The sequence below is a fragment of the Adiantum capillus-veneris genome, chromosome 13, assembly GCF_014529385.1.
Source record: "Adiantum capillus-veneris isolate H3 chromosome 13, ASM1452938v2, whole genome shotgun sequence".
Classification (NCBI taxonomy): domain Eukaryota; kingdom Viridiplantae; phylum Streptophyta; class Polypodiopsida; order Polypodiales; family Pteridaceae; genus Adiantum; species Adiantum capillus-veneris.
In genome coordinates, this window is record NC_140943.1 from 1064857 (window position 1) to 1087397 (window position 22541).

At 44.0% G+C, this 22541-nt stretch overlaps 1 protein-coding gene across 7 annotated transcripts in view; it reads left to right on the plus strand.

Moving 5' to 3' along the window:
- The window catches only part of LOC147443499 (cyclin-dependent kinase F-4-like), a 65712-nt gene extending 43463 nt beyond the window's left edge, over positions 1 to 22249 (plus strand). For 2 of the 7 annotated variants that reach the window (XM_086526309.1, XM_086526313.1), the window contains exons 6-18: positions 19618 to 19756; positions 19854 to 19956; positions 20037 to 20089; positions 20174 to 20240; positions 20306 to 20429; positions 20518 to 20583; positions 20682 to 20750; positions 20934 to 21003; positions 21085 to 21192; positions 21269 to 21309; positions 21468 to 21540; positions 21629 to 21695; positions 21770 to 22249. In XM_086526309.1, coding sequence (XP_086382435.1) covers positions 19618 to 19756; positions 19854 to 19956; positions 20037 to 20089; positions 20174 to 20240; positions 20306 to 20429; positions 20518 to 20583; positions 20682 to 20750; positions 20934 to 21003; positions 21085 to 21192; positions 21269 to 21309; positions 21468 to 21540; positions 21629 to 21695; positions 21770 to 21944 — 1155 coding nt within the window. In that variant the 3' untranslated portion in view covers positions 21945 to 22249. The remainder of the gene's footprint in view (positions 1 to 19617; positions 19757 to 19853; positions 19957 to 20036; positions 20090 to 20173; positions 20241 to 20305; positions 20430 to 20517; positions 20584 to 20681; positions 20751 to 20933; positions 21004 to 21084; positions 21193 to 21268; positions 21310 to 21467; positions 21541 to 21628; positions 21696 to 21769) is intronic. The other 5 variants (XM_086526311.1, XM_086526314.1, XM_086526310.1 and 2 more) reach the window with 4 other exon arrangements.
- Positions 22250 to 22541: the final 292 nt, after the last annotated feature.

Below are 22541 nucleotides of genomic sequence, written 5' to 3' on the forward strand. Positions count from 1 at the left end.
AAAATAGGCTAAATGCATTGGAAAATTCCCTTAACTGATGCTAATGGATTCTGATGGGAATTCCGATGATCATGCTGTGTGCAACCGGAGGATATGCATCTATGCTAAGTGACTGGGCATGCACGGTCTACGAATAGACTCACAAAAGTACCAGATCACTGCTAATCTAGGCTTGACTGAACTGACTGAACCCAACTGTGGTGTAGCTTGTCCACGGACACATAGGGTTGGGATGTGTCCCGTGACATGGTGTCGATGCCCTGTGACCCGTGAAAGGTAGACAATGGCACTCAATCAAAACCTTGTCCCTCAACGGCTGTGTAACGCATAACATCGTTTTCTTCATCAAGTAGGCATCCCGTATGGAATATCCCGCTACTACATTCCCATTCTTTATTCGAGTGAATACATCCGAAAAATCCGGATCTGTGGCGTATTGATCAACCATGTCCTTGAAGCTTTTATGATGGATCGCGGAAATAGCCAAAGCATTTGCCACCAAGTTCTTTTGTCTCTGAACATGGATAATCTTGAAGTGAAACTGTGACAAGGTGTTAGCCCATGGCATCCGCTTTTCCGAAAGTTGCTTCTGTGACAAGAAGTAGCGTGAACTCTGATGATCAGTGAAGACCGAAAAATTGTCTGCGACTAGGTAATGTCGCCATTGAGTAAAGAGCATGGATCACTGCCAAAAGCTCTTTCTCATAGGTCTATGCTGTCTTGAAAACAATCGACTTTCATAGGCAATCACATGGCCTTCTTGCACTAAGACCGCTCTCAGACTACGACCACAAGCATCACAATATATTTCAAATTACTTTTGCAAATCCGGCAAAGTCAATACTGGTCTAGTAGTCAATTTCTCTTTCAGTGTGTGAGAGGCAGTCACCTCTGTGGGTTGTCACGTGACACATCCAACCCTATTTGTCCGTGGACAAGCTACAACATGATCAGGGTTCAGTCAGTCCAGTCAGTCTAGATTTAGAAGTGATCTGGCACCTTTGCGAGTCTATTCGTAGACCGTGAATGCCCAGTCACTTAGTGTAGATGCATATCCTCTGGTTGCACACAGCATGATCATCAGTATTTCCTTCAGAATCCATCAGATTCAATCAGGGGAATTTTCTAGTGCATTTAGCCTATTTTCCCTATTTTTGGTATTTTTCACTTATTATTTTTAAGTGACTTTCCAATAAAAGTAGGTTGGGCAATTTTGCTAAGTTAATATATAAGCAAACCCAAGTTAGCACTTTCTGGCAGAAGAGGCAGTAGGAGCACATGCTCAACAGGCTTTCTTCTCAGCAAGAACCTTCAAGCGCCAAGCTCCCCCATAGCCTAGCGTTTTTGGATTGGACACCCTCAGCACCCCCGAAGATCCCTGGCGTTTTCAGCCACCCTTGATCGCCAGCAGTCTCAGATTTACATCGTTTTTCCCTAGCGACAGCAGGCTTCCTAGCGTTTTTGATTTTCAGCCCGTTAGTGTTTTTGGATTTTATCAACAGTTCCAGGCAGATCAGCATTTTGGTTTTCAGCCAAACTGCAGCAAGAAGATCAGCGTTTTCAGCATGCATAGGAGGTAGCAGATTCAGCCCCATTGGTTGCAGAAGAATCCCCATTTTCAGCCATAGAAAACGCAGCCAAAACAATCATTTTCAGCCACCGAAACAGTCCCGAAATTCAGCAATTAGAAGACCACAGATTTCAGCCTTAATGTCGTCGTCGTCATCACCGTCGTCGTCATCGGCATAGTCCCAGATTGCATCAGTCCTTTGCATCGTCATTGTACCACTTTGTGCAATCATAAGTAGACCACTCTCGCCGACGAGAGTGGGGCCTTCGGAGGAGGGTTTTACAACGTCTGGTGTCGTATCTCTCTTCTCTCTCTATCTCTCAGTCTCATACACTTGCACGCACAGTGTCCATTCACTTTGTTTATCATCATAGCATTTTCCATCAAGAACGGAAGGCTCTCCCTTCCATAAGAACTAAAAGGAACCTTGAGCACAGTTCGGAGCACTCATCTTGAGCAAAGCGCAAACATTCATTCCGCTGCACCTAACATGGGTCCCCACGAGAAAGGGACTCCTTTTTGTGTTAGAATGTGCAAAGGGGAAGCTACCTCTACAAACTTTCGAATGAACCGCCGGTAGTAAGAACACAAACCCAAGAAGCTTCTAACTGCATGAACATTCTTCAAATCGAGCCAATCACTTATAGTCTCGATCTTTGCCGGGTCCATCTGTACTCCTTCTGCTAAGACGAAGTGTCCCAAAAAGTGTATCTCCGGCAAGAAAAATTCACTCTTTTTGGCATTGATAACTAACTTGTGATCTCGCAATGCCTGAAAGACCTGTAGCAGATGGTGCCTATGTTCTGCTTCATCCTTGGAGAAGACTATAATATCATCAAAGAAAGTACCGACAAATGATCTTTACTCTCTGAAAATCCTATCCATCATTCGGTTGAAAGTCGCTGAAGCATTGGTAAGGCCAAAAGGCATCATCAAAAATTTATACAAACCAAAGCTCGTACGAAAGGCTTTCTTGTAGACATCTCCTGGCGCGATTAAGATATGATAATATCCGCTTTCAAATCAATCCTGTTGAAACAAGAGGATCCCTGAAGTCTGTCAAGAATATCATCGATCCTTGGAATCGGATATCTGTTCTTGATGGTGATTTTATTGAGAGTTTTGTAATCAATGCACATTCTTCAATATCCGTCTTTCTTTAAAACCAACAACACCGGGAGAGCAGTAGGGTGAAGTACTCGGCTAGATGATACCCTTTTCCAGAAGGTCTTTCACTTGGTTCATAATCTCTTCATTCTGGGCTCGGCTAACACGGTAAGGTGGCCGGTTTGGTGGTGTGCTGTATGATCCTCAGGTAGAGATGGGGGGCAACTCGCTTGGCAAGCCCTCAGAGAAGCAATCGGCATGAGTGTGGACAAAATTTTGGCGTGCAGACATGTTCGTTCTGTGTTCATCATTTAACTCTTTCAAGTAGATCGAGTAAACAAAGAGATTGGATTTCATTAATTTGGAAATGGCCGAACCCGATACGGACTCGCCCTTCGTTTTACATCAACTACAATTTTTTGGTCCTTTTCATTCGTCAATGTTGCTTTCTTTGCTCGATAATCTACCACGGCGTTGTTCTTATGGTACCAAGGGACTCCGAGGAGGACGTCACAACCTTCCAAGGGCATTATGTAAAATTCCTCATGCCCTAAATACCCCTGACAATTCAACCGAAGTTTGCGAATGACAGGTGTAATGGCTATGTGTAAGGTGCAGCGGAGTGAATGTTTGAACTTTGCTCAAGATGAGTAATCCGATCTGTGCTCAAGGTTCCTTTTATTCTTATGGAAGGGAGAGCCTTCCGTTCTTAATGAGAGAGTGTACTGGACACAAACAAAATGAATGGACACTGTGCGCGGAAGTGTATGAGACTGAGAGATAGAGAGAGAAGAGAAATACGACACCGGAGACGTTGTAAAACCCTCCTCCGAAGGCCCCACTCTCGTTGGTGAGAGTGGTCTACTATTGATTGCACAAACTCGTACAAGTGGATGACTGAGAACTGATGCAAGTCTAGGCTATGTCGAGGTCGACAACGGGGATGACGAGACCGACTCTATGGCTGAAAACCGATGCCCTTTATCTGCTGTCCAAAAACGCCAATGGCCTGAAATCTACTGAAAACCAGAAACGCTGGTTTGGGCTGAATCCTGCTGGCTGAAAACGCCGTTTTAAGTTGGCAAAAACGTTAGATTCTGATGCTAGGCGATGTTGAAAACGCTAGGGAAAAGGGGGGCGATATTGGGTTTTCGAAAAACGCCAAGGTTGGGGTTGTATGGCGATGAGGTTCTTGATGGAAAATTTAAGTGCTGGGGTGTCTTATGGCGATAGCTCTGCTGAAAACGCCAAGGGCTGGGAGGTCTTGCTCGAGAAGAAATCGCCACCAAGGGGAGAATGTCTTGCTTGAGAGAGAGGGGGGAACCTGCTGCCGGTGGCCAGTGTTCTCCTTCCTGTTTTGCCAAATAGTGCTAGCCTTGGTTTGCTTATATATTGTCTTACCCAATTTGCCCTACTCACTTCCCAACAAATGTCACTTAAATTAATAAGTAAAAAATGTCAAAAATATGGAAAATAGGTAAAATACATTGGAAAATTCCCCTGAAGGATTCTGAAGGGAATGCTTATGATCATGTTGTGTGCAACCAAAGGATATGCATCTACACTAAGTGCCTGGGCATGCACGGTCTGCGAACAGAGTCCAGACTCACAAAAAGTGCCAGAACACTAGCTAATCTAGATTGATTGGACTGACAGAACCCTTGTTATGAAGTAGCTTGTCCATGGACACAGAGGGTTGGATGTGTCACGTGACATCCCCTCCTTTTTAAAGTGAGGTACTGGTACCGAGCTGCATGGCTTCCTTGTAGTTTGCCAACAAGTCTAGATAGTCCTCGAAAAACTCTTCGTCGATCCACACCGCTTCGTGGGTCCCTCAATCCTTGAACTTCAAAAAGTTTTGTCTCACTTGCTTCTTTGAACCATGTCGAAACCGATGCAACAACACTTGCTCCGGCTCCATGGCTTCAGCTTCATCAATGATCTCCGGTTCTTCTTCTTCTGAAACGTCCTTTGGAGGCGTTCCCTAAAAGACTTTCCACCAAGAAACATAGAAAACGTTGTGCATTGACCATGAGTTAGGCAACTGCAATTTCATTGAAACCTCATTTATCTTCTTAATGACTGGAAATGGACCATACATACGAAAAGACAACTTGGGACACTTCTTTCCAACTTGCTTAAGACGTTGCTTCATGATTCTTAAATATACCAAATCCCCTTCCTTGATTGAAACATCCTGACAATGCTTATTAGCCTGCTGTGAATAAGATTCTTGAGCCTTGCTTAGCCGAAGCTTCACACTCTCAGAGATCTCATCCAATGACTGACTTTCAGCATTCGCATACGGCATTTGACTGGCCGAGCGAGTCAAAAAGTGACTGGAATGGATGGCCAAAAGTTGCCTCATACGGAGTTTGACCAATGGCAGAAGAAAAAGAGTCATTCGAAATAGCCTAAACGAATGGGAGATAGAGCTCCCATTGAGACTGCTGATCATGCACATATGACTTTAACACATCAAAAGCCAATGGATTGTAAATCTCTGTTTGACCATCTGACTGTGGATGAAAAGCCGATGAAAAATTCAACTTAGTGCCAAAATTTTTAAGGAGTCCATGCCAAAAATTGGACGTGAACTTAACATCCGTATATAAAACAATTGATTTTGGCAAACCACAGAGGGGGTACCAATGCTTTATGAAAAACCGTGCTACATCTTGTGCAATGACTGTGGCTTTACAAGGAATCAACATGCAAAACTTTGTGAAACGATCAACAATTGTGAAACATTGAGTGTTCCGTGAATGCAAACTTGGTGGAAGGTTAGTCACAAAATCCATGGAAATATCTTGAAAAGGTCCAACGGGAATAGGCAGCGGAAGCAAGAGGCCTTGCTGCTTACCGCGAGGAGCTTTTACCTTTTGACATATAGTGCACTGAGTGACATAACGAAACACATGTGTTCGCATTTTAGGCCAATAAAAGAATCTTTCAATTTTTTCCAAAGTGGTGTTCATTCCCCTGTGTCCACCCGTGAGAGAATCATGTGCATCATGCAATATGGTTGGCCCGAGAGAGGGCAACACACATAAACATTGACGAAAATACAACAAACCATCACGAATGAGATAGTTGCTTGGCCCTTGGGAAGCAAGAGCCTGCAACCAATGCTTACTAAACTCCGAATCCGCATACTGATTCTTCATGTTGTCGAAAGACACACCCTAAATAGAAAATGTGGATCTTGACTCAAGAGCCAAAATATGTGTGTTTTGCGACTCAACGCATCTGCAACAGGGTTAGCTTTTTCAGGCACATACTCAATCAAACGTCCAAATTGCTCAAAAAATTGTGACCACCATGCTTGGCGATCACTCCAATGTGCACTAGGCATAGACTCGAGCCACTTGAGGGCTTGGTGATCTGTGCGTATTGTAAACTCTCTACCATAAAGAAAATGCTTCCAATGCTTAAGAGAGTGAATGACAGACAAAAGTTCTTTATCATAAACTGAATAATTCTTTTCCGCACTATTGAGCTTTCGGCTAAGGAAAGCTACAGGACGACCATGCTGCTGAAGCACAGCACCTATGTCGACGCATCCGTCCATACCTCAAAGGGATCATCCCAAGAGGCAAGTATAAGACACGGTGCTTCTGTCACCGCAACCTTGAGAGCTGCGAAAGCCTCAATGGCTGTTTCGGGCAAGTCTACGCGTTGACGGCGAGTCTTGACCCCTTTCAAAACATCAATCATAGGCACTGTGACATAAAAATGCGTTTCGGTCCTTCGAAACGGCGAAACGGCGAAACGACCGAAACGTTTCGGCGAAACGTGCGAAACGAGACGATGTTTTTTTTTTCTCCCCTTTTGACCTGCTGACCCAAAACGGGTGTTTAAGGATTTTTAAACCCATTACAAAGCCTTATGAGGAGGACTCTAGCTAGTTTCTTATTGATATTTGGGCATTTTATGTACTATGGCCAAAACTTAACTCATGTATTATTTGTCTTTTGGTCAGGTCTCAAAATTCAGATTATGTATTAGGAACTGCTGGTGTGATTTGAGTCATGATTCTTGTTATGAGAACATGAGTTTTAACATTGTTATTTGTTTTGCCGTTGTAATTTATCATGGTTTTGGCTTGGCTAGGTATTTCAATTTCAGCTCTTACCTTGTTCACTCGTGACTCAAGTCTCACATCTAGATTTTGGTATTTCACATGTCTTGACAGGTGAATTTGTATGTATATTCAATGTATAATTATAAGTACATACATGTAAAACGAAACTTGTGTTTCGCTTTCTCTGAGCTCCGAAACGAAACGTTTTAGAAACCTCGAAACCCCGAAATGCACGAAACCCCGAAACGTTTCATGTCACATTGGACTCATAGGTGTAGCAATGCGTGCAAAATTCTCTATGTGCGAACTATATGCTTGACAGAACCCAAGAAAAGAACGCACATCGTATGCAGTTTTCGGCAAATCTCAATTACGAACCTGTTCCACCTTCGCGGGATCTAGCTCGACCGCCTTCTGCAGAAATGATATAACCTAGATAAGTGACTTCAGTAAGAAAAAATTCAGACTTCTTAGTTGCAATGTACAACTGACACTTATCCAAATGAGTTAGTAGCCTGTTGACATCCCTTTCATGTTGTTCCCACGATGTAGAAAAAATGAGAATATCATCCAAAAAGATGAACACACATACACCGACCATATCGCCGAAACGACCTACCATGAAACGATTAAATGTACCCACGGCACCTGTCAATCCAAAAGGCGTAACAATATACTCCCATTGCCCTCGCTCGGTGCGAAAGGCGGTTTTGAAAGTGTCGCCTTTGAATACACGTACCTGATGGTATCCACTCTTGAGATCGACCTTGCTGAAAACCTTTGCTCCATTGAGCCTATCTAGGATATACTCAATGTGAGGCATCGGAAACTTGTTCTTGATGGTCATCTTGTTTTAATGCCTTGTATTCAACACACAAACGAGACGAACCATCCTTCTTACGAACAAACAAAATAGGAGCAACAAAAGGACTTACACTAGGATGTATGAATCCTCTAGCCACCAACTCAGTGAGTTGTCGCTCTAACTCTTCCTCCCGTGTCTTGTTCAAACGATAGGGAGCCTTATTGACAGGCTGGGCCCCCTCCATAAGCTCGATGCGATGGTCCTCCGGCCGCTCGGGTGGGAGACAAGGTGGAAGATCATCCTGCAAAAAGAGATGTTTAAACTTGGGAAGCAAATCTGAATACTTAGCTGGAGCCTGAATGCTCTGGGAAACCGGAGTAGCATAGATGAATGCCGCTTGTGCTTCTCGTCGTAATTTACGCTTTACGTGGACATGAGAGATGAGAGGCAAAGAATGCAAGCCCTCCTCAGCACGAATGATGAGGGGGGAGTCCGTTTTGGCATTTAATGTGAGAGTGTTAACCTCCCAATCAATGAGAGGGTTATGCGCAGGAAACCATCTTATGCCCAAAAGCATATCACATCCTGAAAGAGGAGACACAAGAAATTTCGTACGGAAATGTTAGGAAATATGACGTAGCTAAGTAGATAATTGAGTAGATTACTTAATGGAGAGAGATAATTTTCACACACAAGAGATTAGAGAGAGAGAGAGAGAGAGAGAGAGAGAGAGAGAGAGAGAGAGTACACACAATATACGTGGTTCACCCAATGTCGGCTACATCCACGGGAAAACAGTCACTTAATGGCTTTAGTACTTCAAACAAGAAGTAGGTTACAAAGGGATTATACCCTTAATAGAGCTCCCGCCTCGCTTCACTCTCACCACCTCACACCCACCTTGTTGCATCAACTTCACACTATGTAATGTGTGTAGAAATGACCTCCTTTAATAGGCCAAAAGGGCTGCTCTCTCTCATGAGAGGCAGCCATGTGTAGCCGCCCTTGTGTAAATAAGTCCAAATCGGACCCTCCAATGCGTCCATGTGTGGCCGCCTTTGGGAAGACAAGTCCGCCATTGAATTCGACCACCGGCCATTGACTTCCGACCACTGGCCATCGGCCATTCACTACCGGCCAACCGGCCAACCGATCGGTCGTTTTCCGACCACTTTCCGGCTGCGGTCCGGTCATAATATTCCGGCGAAGCCAGTTTCGAATCTAAGCTCGAGACTGGGCGTTCAAATTTTTAGTTTCCGGCGAGTGATTTTTTTTCTGGCGAGTGATTTTTCTTCACGCACGATGGCTTCTCCTCATAATGGGGGCCTTACAAATGCACGCTTTTACCACAGAAAATTACAAGGGGTAAATCAGGCTCTATACTTAACAATCTTCCACTTGGAGATTGATCTCAAACCAAACCTGTGACTGCTTTCCATCCTGGCTTCTTATTCTTCAATGCCGATTGAAGATGAGCAAAAGCAAAAACTTCTCCTTGTTGACTATCTTTGTAAACATGCCTGCAGGATTTTCACTTGTATGCACCTTTCCTAGCTTTAGTTGTCCTTCTTCCAAAAGAGTGCTATGAAGTGATATCTCACCTCAATGTGCTTTGTCCTTGAATGAAAGACTGACGTACTAACTGCTTCCGCCCAAAGCTCAAGCGGTAGGCATGCATGTAGCCGCATGCTTCGTGCTCGCTCCATGATTGTCCTATTCATCCTTTCTCTAATCCCATTTTGTTGAGGTATCCTTGGGATTGTCTTTTGCAGCCATTACTAGCACAAAAGCTTTCAAAAGCTTGGCTGCAATATTCGCCTCCATTGTCGGATCTGACGCACTTAACCTTGGTACCTGCTTCATTCTCTCAAAGGCTTTCCACCTTTGAAATATAGAAAACACATCGGATTTATTCTTCATGACATAAACCCATGTTTTTCCAGTCGCATCGTCTATGAATGTTACATACTACAATGAGCCACCAAGTGATGGTGTACTTGCAGGATCCCAAACATTAGAATGAACCAACTCAAGTTTTTTATTTTTTCTTTCATTTCTTGATTTTTGAAAATTTTCCCACTTTTGTTTAACATAAACACAATCTTCACAGAACTTTAAGTCCACTTCTTTCAAACCTTGTAGAAGCTTCTTTGTTTGAAGGATATGCATTCCTTTGGCACTCATATGCCCAAGCCGGTAGTGCCACACCCGCATTGTCAACTTCCGTAGCTATTGCACAAGTTGAAGATTGTGTGCTAACAGTACACAAGTAAAGTGTACCCACCTTTTCTCCCTTGGCAACCACCAAACATCCCTTTGAGATCTTCCACCGTTTGCTTCCGAATGCAATGCTGTGACCTTCGTCGTCCAATTGTCTTGTAGATATCAAATTTTTGCGAAGAGAAGGAACATGCCTAACATCTTTAAGCTTCCATTCATTTCCTTTAGCAGTTTTGACACAAACTGTACCTTTGCCGACAATTTCACAAGCTTCATTATCTTCCAAGTATACATACCTAAAATTACCTTTGGTGTAATCTTGGAAATGTTGCTTGTGTGGTGTCGCATGGAATGAAGCCCCGGAATCTACTATCCAGGAATTAGACATATTGTATTATGAGAGAATTAGAGCATCTTGCTCTACTTTACCTGCCACATTGGCCTCCGATGTTGGCTTGTTGTCTTGAGACTCTGTCTCCTTCTTCTTAGACCAACAATCCTTCTTGACGTGGCCCTTCTTGTCGCAGTTTGAATATTCAAGAATTGACTTTGTGCGTGACTTGCTCTGCCTTGAGCGATCACGACCCTTTTGGTTTTTAAACCTCTCCTTAGGCCTTCCTCTTGTTTCCACTGATCGTGCAGCACTTGATGATTCTCCTGTGCTTCTTCGCATTTCCTCGCTTATAAGAATATCCACAACATCATCAAACTTAAAAGTATTTGTGCCACAGATAGAATTACTTACAGCCATCACAAGGCTGTCGCAACTATCCGGTAGAGATGATAGTATAAAGAGAGCTCGCACCTCGTCATCAAAATTGATTTTCACCGATCGAAGCTGACTTATGTTTGTGCTAAAGTCATTTAGGTGTTCAACAACTGAACCTTTCTCTGCCATCTTTAGATTGAACAAGCGCTTCATGAGAAATACCTTATTGGATGCCGATGGTTTCTCGTAGAAGTCGTCAAGTGACTTCATCAAGTCCTCCGTGGTCTTTATCTTCGAAACGTTGAGGGCCACCGTTGATGCCAAGCTTAACCGGATTGTTCCCAGTGTCTTTCGATCAAGGACAATCCATGCTTCATCTGCCATCGTTGTGGGCTTCTTTGCAAGATCGCCTAGTGGAAAAGAGAGGTCCTTCTGGTAGAGAGTCTTCAATTTACATCTTCCAATGTTGGTAGTTTTTGCCGTTGAACTTCTCAATGTTGAGCTTCCCTTCCTCCGCCATAACTCCCACTCAATACAAGGAATCCTTTCCTTGAGATAATTTAGGTACGAGCAAACCTTGCTCTGATACCAATTGTTAGGACATATGACGTAGCTAAGTAGATAATTGAGTAGATTACTTAATGGAGAGAGATAATTTTCACACACAATAGATTATAGAGTAGAGAGAGAGAGAGAGTACACACGATATACGTGGTTCACCCAATGTGGGCTACATCCACGGGAAAGAAGTCACTTAATGGCTTTAGTACTTCAAACAAGAAGTAGGTTACAAAAGGTTTATACCCTTAATAGAGCTCCCGTCCTCACCACCTCACACCCACCTTGTTGTATCAACTTCACACTATGTAATGTGTGTAGAAATGGCCTCCTGTAATAGGCCAAAAGGGTTGCCCTCTCTCATGAGAGGCAGCCATGTGTAGCCGCCCTTGTGTAGATAAGTCCAAATCGGACCCTCCAATCCGTCCATGTGTGGCCGTCCTTGGGAAGACAAGTCCGCTTTTGAATTCGGCCACCGGCCACCGGCCATTGACTTCCGATCACCGGCCATCGGCCATTCACTACCGGCCACCGGCCAACTGGCCAACCGACTGGTCGTTTGCCGACCACGTTCCGACCGTTGTTCGGCCATAATATGCCGACGAAAAGGAATATCCGACGAAGCCAGTCTCGAGCTTAAGCTCGAGACTGGACGTTAAAATTTTTGGTTTCCGGTGAGTGATTTTTCTTTACGCACAATGGCTTCTCCTCATAATGGGGGCCTTACAAATGTGCGCTTTTACCACCGAAAATTACAAAGGGGTAAATTAGGCTCCATACTTAACATGAAAGCAGCTTGTTGAACTGTAAACATCACATCAAGGCACTCTTTCGTGATGAGAGAGTCCATACCAGGAGCTAAGCCAGAAACCTCGAGAGGAGATTTCTGACTAACCTCTAGGCCGGCTCTCTCAACAAGAGAGACACTAATCACATAATGCATACTGCATGGATCAAACAATATGATAAAACACTGACCCTTTACATGACCATAACACTTCACGAGAGACTCATCAATGTGTGTTTCAGAGACATGAGAAGATTCAGCTTGGTTCATTATAGTGCTTGTGGTTGCTGTGGGTGCCTTTGGTTCTTTAGGTGGGGCTGTCTTAGAACAAGCCTTCTTAATGTGATCCTTGACGTGACATTGATTACATCTATCCTCCTTAGCATAAATCACTTGTTCTTCAGCCGTGATGTATCCTCCTATAATTCCTTGTGTAGCTTTTTCATCCGGGGTTAGCTTAGGTTTAGCAGGTGCTTTAGCTGTACCCTTAGATTCATTTTGAGAGTTCTTTTCCGAAGCATTAGAGAAAGATGGGCTAGAAGAGTTTCCATTCTTACCGTTCTTACCATTCTGCGTGTTCTAAGAGTTCTGAGAGGTTCCCTGAGAAGTCTTGTTCTCCTTAGGCTTTCCCTTGTTGTGCATCATCTCTTGGGAGAGAGCAATCGCTACCGCCTTGTTGAGATCCGCAGGGTCAAAGACTTCTACATCAAACTTGATATATTTGTGTAACCCAAAAAGGAAAGCCTCTTTGCGCTCATCATCCGATTTGCGAAATTGAGTGCAAAGCTGCAAAACACGGTTAGAAAAAGACATGACTGGCATACCATGTTGCTTGAGATTGCGCCAATCTTCTTTCAATCGTGCTAGGTACCGAGAAGGCATAAACCGCGCCTTGAGCTTGTCGTGGAAGTCGGCGGCCCAATTGAAGGAAAGGGGCGCGTCTCCGTTGGCTTCCTCTAGGTGCGCGGCTAGCTGTGCCTCTTGCCATGCGTGGTACCAATTGATGGCATCACCGGCAAGGTACATAGCTACTGTCAAAACCTTGCTATTTCCATTCTTCTTAGTTGTCGCAAAATAAGCATTAAATTGATGCAACCAAGAATGAATAACACTAGCGTCCATCTTACCATCATACTTACTGAACGTCAACTTCTCGGTGACGGGGTTGTTGGAGTCCGAATCTCGGCTTGCGCCACTTGATGAACCACTAACTTCTTTGGCCAGTTCGGGTTTCGAGGTGAGGACATGTAGTACCAAGTCGTTCATGTGTTGTTCTCTCTGGGCCTCAGGCTCTAACTCCAAAGTAGCCTTTCTTTCTTCGGCCACTTCCCTTCTTGTGTCGGCCGCCAAGCGCGCTTGCACAAGCTCACGCTCCGTAGTAGCCTTTCTTTCTTCGGTTGCTTTCCTTCTTGCGTCGGCCGCTAAGCGAGCTTTCTCTAAGTCGGCCTTTCTTGCTGTTTTTTTTTCTTTCCGTTCCTCGTCCGCCAAGCGATCGCGGTCTTGTTTGTCTTGGCGGTCACGCTCTGCGGCAATGCGAGTCGCCTCTTGCTTTGCCATCATGTCCATCATTGACTTAACCAAAGCTTCCATGGGGTTTGGTGCAATTCCTAGCGTAGATGGCGAAGGAGGAGGGTCAAGAAAACCTCCCTGTTGCTGAAATTCTTCTTCACTACTTTCTTGCCCATCACTCTCATGCCTGGTATCCATTCCGCTTCGGGTGATGACCATGCACTGGAGTTCTGGGTTCTTAAGTTCACGAGGAACTCGTGTTCTTGGGTTGTTGAGGGTCTTGAGTTCTTAAGGGTCTTGAGGTTCTTCTTTTGCTTGCAATCTGTGTTAAGAGAAGGATCTTCTCTTCACCCGAGTTCTGCTCTTTTTTCGCCGGCGTACCCCTTGGCGGCCTTGCGCTCACACCAAGGTTGCTTTTTCCCACCTCACGTCAATTGGCCGGCCGCTAAGTGCACGGTCCGCTCTCAATGAGTGAATTGAGGTGCGACCTCAACAAGCAAAAAAAAAAATAATCTGTGGTTCTTGTGGTTCTTTCCTTGAGTGATATAGAACAGTGCCAAAGCTCTGATACCAATGTAAGGTGCAGCGGAGTGAATGTTTGAACATTTGCTCTAGATGAGTGATCTGATCTGTGCTCAAGGTTCCTTTTATTCTTATGGAAGGAGGAGCCTTCCGTTCTTAATGAGAGAGTTTAATGGACACAAACAAAATGAGTGGACATTGTGTGTGAAAGTCTGTGAGACTAAGAGAAAGAGAGAGAAGTGAAATATGACACAAGAGACGTTGTAAAACCCTCCTCCGAAGGCCCCACTCTTGTTGGTGAGAGTGGTCTACTATTGATTGCACAAACTCGTACAAGTGGATGACTGAGAACTGATGCAAGTCTAGGCTATGTCGAGGTTGACAACGGGGATGACGAGACCGACTCTATGGCTGAAAACCGATGCCCTTTATCTGCTGTCCAAAAACGCCAATGGCCTGAAATCTACTGAAAACCAGAAACGCTGGTTTGGGCTGAATCCTGCTGGCTGAAAACGCTGAGATTCTGATGCTAGGCGATGCTGAAAACGCTAGGGAAAAGGGGGCGATATTGGGTTTTTGAAAAACACCAAGGCTTGGGTTGTATGGCAATGAGGTTCTTGATGGAAAACGCCAAGTGCTGGGGAGTCTTATGGCGATGAGCTCTGCTGAAAACGCCAAGGGCTGGGAGGTCTTGTTGGAGAGGAAATCGCCACCAAGGCGAGAATGTCCTGCTTGAGAGAGAGAGGGGGGGGAACCTGCTGCTGCCGGTGGCCTGTGTTCTCCTTCCTCTTCTGCCAAATAGTGCTAGCCTTTGTTTGCTTATATATTATCTGTCCTACTCAGTTCCCAACAAAAGTCACTTAAAATAATAAGTGAAAAATGTCAAAAAATAGGGAAAATAAATAAAATACAATGGAAAATTCCCTTGAAGGATTCCGATGGGAATGCTTATGATCATGCTATGTGCAACCAGAGGATATGCATCTACACTAAGTGCATGGGCATGCACGGTCTGCGAACAGACTGACAAAAAGTGCCAGAACACTTGCTAATCTAAACTGATTGGACTGACGGAACCCTTGTTATGAAGTAGCTTGTCCACGGACACATAGGGTTGGAAGTGTCACGTGACACTTTATCCCTTCTGGGTGCCGCTAGAACTGCCTCTGATGGTGGTTTCATCTTGTTGGGTCTAATCTTGAGCCACGCTGCCAATTCGGGTGAAATGAAGTTGGCCTTGGCTTCTCCATCGATCTTTCACTTTGCCCCAAGCTCGGCAAAGTTCTGTACTTTCATCAATCAGGCTTGGGTCAGTACTCATGCAATCTGGTACTAGTCTTGCTTTGATCTTGCCTTTTCTGCCACGTTCCTCTGCTGCTCTCGAACTCTCTGGCCTGTCTTGAGTTTGTTCTTGCTGTGCCTTTTTGGGGCACTTCAGGGAGATGTGCCCATGTTCAATGCAACCAAACACTTCCCTTCTTTGATGTAGTTGGATCTCTCTCTCAGAATGAGCTGGGGTCGTGTATCCTTATACTTCTTTTTTTGGGAACTCTTTTTCTTTCTACTTTCATTATTGGAGGTCTGTTAAGTTCTCTGAGCCAAGATCTCATCAGTGGGGTAAGTCAAATTTCCCGAATGTATCGAGAAACCCCGTTTTGGATGACCCATCAATTCTTGAATAGAATTTGACTTTTGTTCCAAGCAGTAGTCTCGGATCTGTGTAGGGAGTCTCAAGCCAAACCGCTCAATTTGTTCCTTAAAAGAGACCTTCTTAAATGAAGAGGGGGGTAGAAAAGAGTCCCAAAATCTCTCGCAATAAGCGTCCAAAGAATCTCTGTTGATCATTCAAAGATGGTTCCAAGCGGTTTGTATATCTCGTTCGTACTCCCGATTCAACCAAGAAGAAATAAAGAGCCTATTGAATTTTAACCACTTCATTGGAGCTTCCTTTCTCAAAAGAAGAGTGGACCACCATGTTCGAGCATTTCCTTTGAAGAAAGATGTAGCCCTCCTAATCTTGGAGTGGTCTGAGTAGTGGCCTCCAGAGAAGGCTATGTTAAACTGTTGAATGAATGCCAAAGCCCTCGGAGCATCTCGGAACCTAGAAAAGGATTTAAATTTGATCGTGTCACGTGACACATCCCAACCCTATGTGTCCGTGGACAAGCTACACCACAGCAGGGTTCAGTCAGTTCAGTCAAGTCTACATTAACAGTGATCTGGCACTTTTGTGAGTCTATTTGTAGACCGTGCATGCCCAGTCACTTAGCATAGATGCATATCCTCCGGTTGCACACAGCATGATCATCGGAATTCCCATTAGAATCCATTAGCATCAGTTAGGGGAATTTTTCAGTGCATTTAGCCTATTTTCCTATTTATTGGGATTTTCACTTATTATTTTTAAGTGACTTTCCTACAAAAGTAGGTAGGGTAATTTTGCTAAGTTAATATATAAGCAAACCAAAGTTCACACTTTCTGGCAGAAGAGGCAGCAGGAGCACCTTGCTCAACAGGCAACTTCTCAGCAAGACCAACCCCCGCGACTACTCTGGCGTTTTCTCCACAGAAGACCTAGCGTTTTTGCATCAGATCAGCCTTGGCGATTTGTGCACAGCAGATCAGCCCCGGCGTCATCACGACACAGCAGATCAGCCTAGCGTTTTTGCATTTGCAGAACCCCGGCGACAGAAGGACCAATTTCAGGCCCTGGCGTTTTTGGATTTCAGCAGCAAATTAAGACCGGCATTATTCACCTAAAGTGTAGCAGATTCGGCCCGTAAAGACCATCAGTTTTCAGCCCTAAGAAACCTCATTTTTCAGCCAAGAAAACGCAGCCAAAACAGTCATTTTCAGCCACCGAAACAGTTTCGAAATTCAGCGATTAGAAGATCTCAGATTGCAGCCATCGTCGTCATCGTCGTCATCGTCACCGTCGTCGTCATCGGCATAGACCAAGTTGCATAGTCCATTGCATACGCATTGTACACCTTTGTGCAATCAAAGAATAGACCACTCTCGCCGACGAGAGTGGGGCCTTCGAAGGAGGGTTTTACAACCTCTCGGGTGTCGTATCTCTTCTCTCTCCTTCTCTCAGTCTCATTCACTTTCACGCACAATATCCACTCACTTTGTTCGTGACCACAACACTCTACAAACGGAAAGCTCTCTCTTTCCCTAAGAACTAAAAGGAACCTCGAGCAATAAAGATCACTAATCTTGAGAAAATACAACATTCATTCCGTTGCACCTAACAGATCGACTGTCCACCTTCTTTGAATTCTTTTACTTTCTTGCTTCTATCCTCAAGGATGTTATATTGGTTGGCTTTGTAAAAACGCTTCTTCTTTGCATAAAACATATGGTTATCGGAGTCCGAACTGTTAGAAACTGGGGTTTTCTTTGCCTTTTTCTTGCCCTTTCCGAAGCTAAGAATTGGGTAGTCCTTCAAATCGTACACGCTTCTTCTGCTTTCTTGCAGATGCAAAGGGAGATTGACGGCCGAAATAATGAGGGTAGTCGGTCCCCTTCTTACGTTTTTTTACTTGCTTTTTGGATTGATTGTTCGTGTCCAAAAGCCGATTGATCTTTGTCTGAACCACCTCCTGTAACTGTTGTTTTGTAAGCATCCTTGGAGAAGGAGGTTTCCTGATTGCCGGTTTAATGGGTGGTTCTGTGGCTTTTTGCCATTGGGTGTGCACTTCTGCGATGGATTGTTGAGACCAAATTTTTGCAAACTGCGGATCCTTCGCAACTTTAATCATCTGCTTTGTGCACTCGTCAACCTGCTGTCGACGTTCCATCTCTTGAAGTTCGTACTGAGTAGGCCAAGGTGGCCCGTACTCTTCCTCTGTTATGTCATCAAAATCTTCTTCTTGATTTTCTCCCGTGTTAGTAGATGCAAAAGAAGTTGACTGATTCTTGTTGGAATCCGTAAGTGTCGCGAGAAAAGGATTGGATTTCCCGGTAGAAGAGAAATCGGTCGCGCTTTGATACAACTGTAACAAACATGGACACCCCAAGTCAAGATTCTACTGCGACACAACAAAGATTCACTTGAAAAGAGTTCACAAAAGACGACACGGCCCGGCGTAGTTCCGTGCCAAGAGGTATTGGCCCCAAAGACTGGTGCCCCTTTCGGTATTTCTTTTTATATTAATCTGTGTGCAAAGTAGAAGGGAGTCCGTGGGATCTTACACTCAGACTCTGCGTCCAGATGCCCCGAGTAATGAGTCCCAAAAGACTTATTTATTGTTACAAGGGATGCCCCAAAAGTAGAGCCCCAAAATCAGTTACTCAAAAGCTTCTCAACTAGAAAGCATCATGCCCAAAAGCTAGCCAACGTAATTTGCAGAAATGAAACAGAGTGCCACGTCTTCAGCCCAGTGCGTTTTACGAAAATCTGTCAGCGCAATTTGCGGGGGTCTGTACAGTTTGCCACGTCAGCCTGTTGGCGCGTTTTCCGGGCTGCTGCCATGTCAGCAGGGTGTGTGCGTATCCGGGGGCCTGCCACGTCACCGGTTTGTGACAGGTGCCAGAACACTTCCTAGGCTGTCCTAAACCCTAGAAATAGGAGTTAGCTTGTCCATATGCACATAGGGTTAGATGTCCACCTGACACATATTTTACCAGATTTAGGGGTCCGGGGTCTTTGTGGGAGTCGGACAAATAGTTTTGACCACTATATAGGGGAGAGGACCCCCCATGTTTGGCAGATAGTGCAGACCCTTGTGTGCCCCGTGTTGTAGAGCATTTCCCGTGTAACCGGCAAGCCACTGGCAAGGAGGTGAATCGACAGCAGACACACGACTGAACTGAAAACCGCCAACACTTCTAACTCAAATGAGCACTAGAGACAAGACACAATAGAGCGTAACTCTCTATCGAGATGCATTGGCGCCGCACATGGTACTTTTTTGTTTATTGATGATCACATTACAACTTCCAAGAAGCTGCTCTGCAAACCATACACTGAGGAGGGGGTATGCGATAGACTTTAGGGCTGAGGTCTCACTCTTATCCTGATTTTCTTTGGATTTATTTTTACGTCGGTATGATGAGATCTGTATGTGATCCTAGAGGAAATGGTTTGTCTCTTATGGCCTGAATAATGAAATGCAAACCATTATTGAATTGTGTATATGTGGGGAATGGTAAGCTAGGATCCAACTATTGGAAGGGGTATTTTATGGAGGTTTGATTAGAGACGGGAGTAGGTGACGTATATGACTTTAGAGTTGGTGGTGTGTCTCTCATCACCAGAATAATGTTATGCAAACCAATATCAAGTTCTATTGGTGGTGAGGGTAAGCTATGAGCCAACTATTGTAAGGGGTGTGATTGATACCCATGGGAAGAGGCAAGGTGCTTTTCGAGGCACACTTTCAGCCACTTATCAGATGGCCAGATTATGGAGCTCTTTTACACCATTTTCACTGTACCAGACCTGATTAGACTGTCGTGGTATTTAGTCAATACCGTGCATGATGGAGCTGATGGTTATATTGTCTTGTGGGTGACTACCATGGGTCTATACCTTGCACTTTCCTTTAAGGGTGAATCTGGGCTTATCCTAGATTCATCTAGGTATATATGATTGGACTGATGAGTAAATTTTAAATTCCTATTATCCATATCCATTCATGATTCCTCTGGTGTCTCTTTCCTTCACCATGTCAAGCATTTTAGCTGTGAGGAAGAATCCTGCCAGGAAGAATGTGTCTCAAGGGTTATTGATTTGTTGCAGGAATATAATCTGTACCAGTTAATGAAAGATAAAGACAAGCCTTTCTCTGAAACCAAGATCCGCAGCTGGTGTCATCAATTACTTCTGGCACTTGCATACATGCACAGTCATGGTTATTTTCACAGGGATCTTAAACCAGGTTGCCAAGTTTTTCTTGTTTTATCTTGTTTTATCTTGTTTTAGATAGCGTGGGTATTACTGCATTCTTTTCAATCTGCTTTGTTTGTATTGGATAGAGAATCTGTTAGTCACCAGAGATATAGTCAAGGTTGCAGATTTTGGACTTGCAAGGGAAGTCAGCTCACGACCCCCCTTTACTGATTACGTTTCTACTAGATGGTGAGCATTTGGTTGGGTGCTGCTTACCGGTAGTTGTGCAAACTAACTCCTCTTGTGTGGAACTGAGTTGTACATGACAGGTATCGTGCACCAGAGGTCTTACTCCAAGCAAGTTCGTATGATGCTGCTATTGGTAAGTGCGAAGATCCTGGAGATCGACTGTGTATGAGGGCAGTCATTTTTCTGGTTGTGATTGTAATATCAAAAGGTGATGCAGATATGTGGGCAGTGGGAGCTATCATGGCAGAACTCTTCACCCTTGCCCCTTTATTTCCTGGTGAAAGGTGTGCTGTTTCTGCTTTTGCTAGTTGTTAGCAATCAACTTTTTGTCCTTTAAAAAAAGCCACAGTCCTGTTGTGAACAGTGAGACAGATGAAATTTACAAGATCTGCAGTGTAATTGGTACACCAAATAATGAGACTTGGCCTGAGGGCCTTCAGCTTGCAAGCTCTCTGCGATTCAGTTTCCCAGAGGTGGGCGAAATTTTTTGTGGTTTCCTTGTTTTTAGGGGACTCTAGTATTAGTGCTTTTAGATGACGTTTGTTCACTTGCGCTGTATAGTGCTCTCGAGCATTTCTTTCAGATATCATTCCTGGTGCAAGTGTTGAGGCTATCAACCTTATCTCAGTATGGCATATAAATTTTTGCATGCTTTGCTTCATCAAATTTGTGTGTCCTTTGCTCGGAGCAGTCTGTAACTCAAAAATTTGTTTCATCCTTTGCAGGCCTTGTGTTCATGGGACCCTTGTCAGCGGCCAACAGCAGCTGAAGCCCTCAAACATCCTTTCTTTCAGGTGAATTATGCTGACTCCCTAAATATTACAGGACATTGCTTGTAAAAGCATCTCGTTTTGCAACCATGCATGCCTGATTTTCTGTTTTTATATCAAAAGATGCATGTATGCACTGTATTCTTTGAGGTTGAGAGCTAGTACAGAAGTGGTTCTTTTAATTTGCCTGAAGTTCTTCCATTACAGATTGCCTCATATAGTCCAAAGACTATCCAACCACGCGGGCCTCATCTCTCAAAAGCATTGCAGATGGCAGGTTGGTTTTCTTTCAATGTACAATGTTGTCATGGATCATTGGAGTCGTATTTCTATTATTCAATTTATACGTTTTTTAAAGGTGATTTGACGTCTTTTGATGGCTGTAAACGTGTGATCAAGCCAGCTAAGAATTGTAGTGAGAAGAAACAGATCGTGGCGGCAGACCATTGCATATCACTTCTGAAAGGTCAGCTCATTATCCTTTGTTAAAGCAGTGCTCATATACTGCATTAAATTGAAAGTAACAGTTTCAAATTTGGCAGCTGGTAATCCACAAGATAAGTCTTATCAGCAATCAAAAACGGTCAGTGAGATTTATTCGGTTTAATCTTTGGCACTCCAAATCCTATTTCTGTTTTTGGCAGTGTGTGATAAAATAATTGCAGTTAGGTTGTAATTTCCTGTTCAGTTGGGAGTCCTTTCAATCATGTCTAGTGTTGACGGCATTTTTTTGAAGTACAGGAGCCTGTAAACGTTTCCATTTATTGCTCTAGAAGCCGCAATTATCGTCATCAACCAGAGGCCACTACGCGAGGTCTGTTTACCAATGGCCTTTCTCCATTTTGTTTCAGTGCATGCTTCAAAGCAATACATAAGAACAATGCGCACACAATTTGTTGCAGGTGATTCAATCAAGTCGCTCAAACAAGGTGCCTCCAATAATGTAGGAACTTATGTGCAAACAAGGAGGTAATTATTTGCATTTCGCATTAACCCGATTCTGTTACATATTGTCTTTCTTCTCATAAGCCATTTTTCCCTAGTAGAGAAGCATGGCGGCCGTCTGCAGGGTCGTTCTTACAACCGAAAGGGCGGTTCAATGGCAAGACTTTCCCTGAACCAGTAGAGAGTGTGATGTCAACACGTGTTAGAAGACTTCATCTGGCCTCTAGTCACTATGAAAGTCGTGCTCGTACAGGAGCCGTACGGCAGGATTAACTCCTATCTCAAAATGTAAAAGACTGGCTTGTGCAATGCTTGTTCTGAATTTTGGTGATTCACACACTGCTTATGTGCGCATGAAACAGAAGCTACTATAGTTGGTGATACAGGCACTGCTTATGTGCTCACGAAACAGAACCTAATATAGCTTGTTGAAGGACTTGTATTACATATATTGTAATTGGGTGGTGTTGATTTTTGAACTACAGCTCATTTTCTGTCAAATGTTTGTTATGAATCGAGATTCATCAGAAGAGCTGTGAAGGGTTTTTAAAATAAATTAATATGGATTATCAACAGCGTGCTTGTGTGTACTGTCGCTTCAGAAATTTTTAGTTCAAATTGGTTCATAGTGTCTGAATTGTATGGCGACTCCATGGTCTCTCTCTCTCCCCGTTCAAGTTGCCTGGAAGAACATGCTAGAACAATTGTGCCATGACAAAGCCAGTTGAAAGGACGTGGTGGCTGCACAAAAAGCATAGATTCAATCAAGATCCTCTTCATCTTGTGGTTTCCAAGTCATAACTTTGGTATGCCTTTTCGAGGAGTTTTATTGTGGTCAAAATCCACATCTTGCCAGCTCCAGATGTGGCT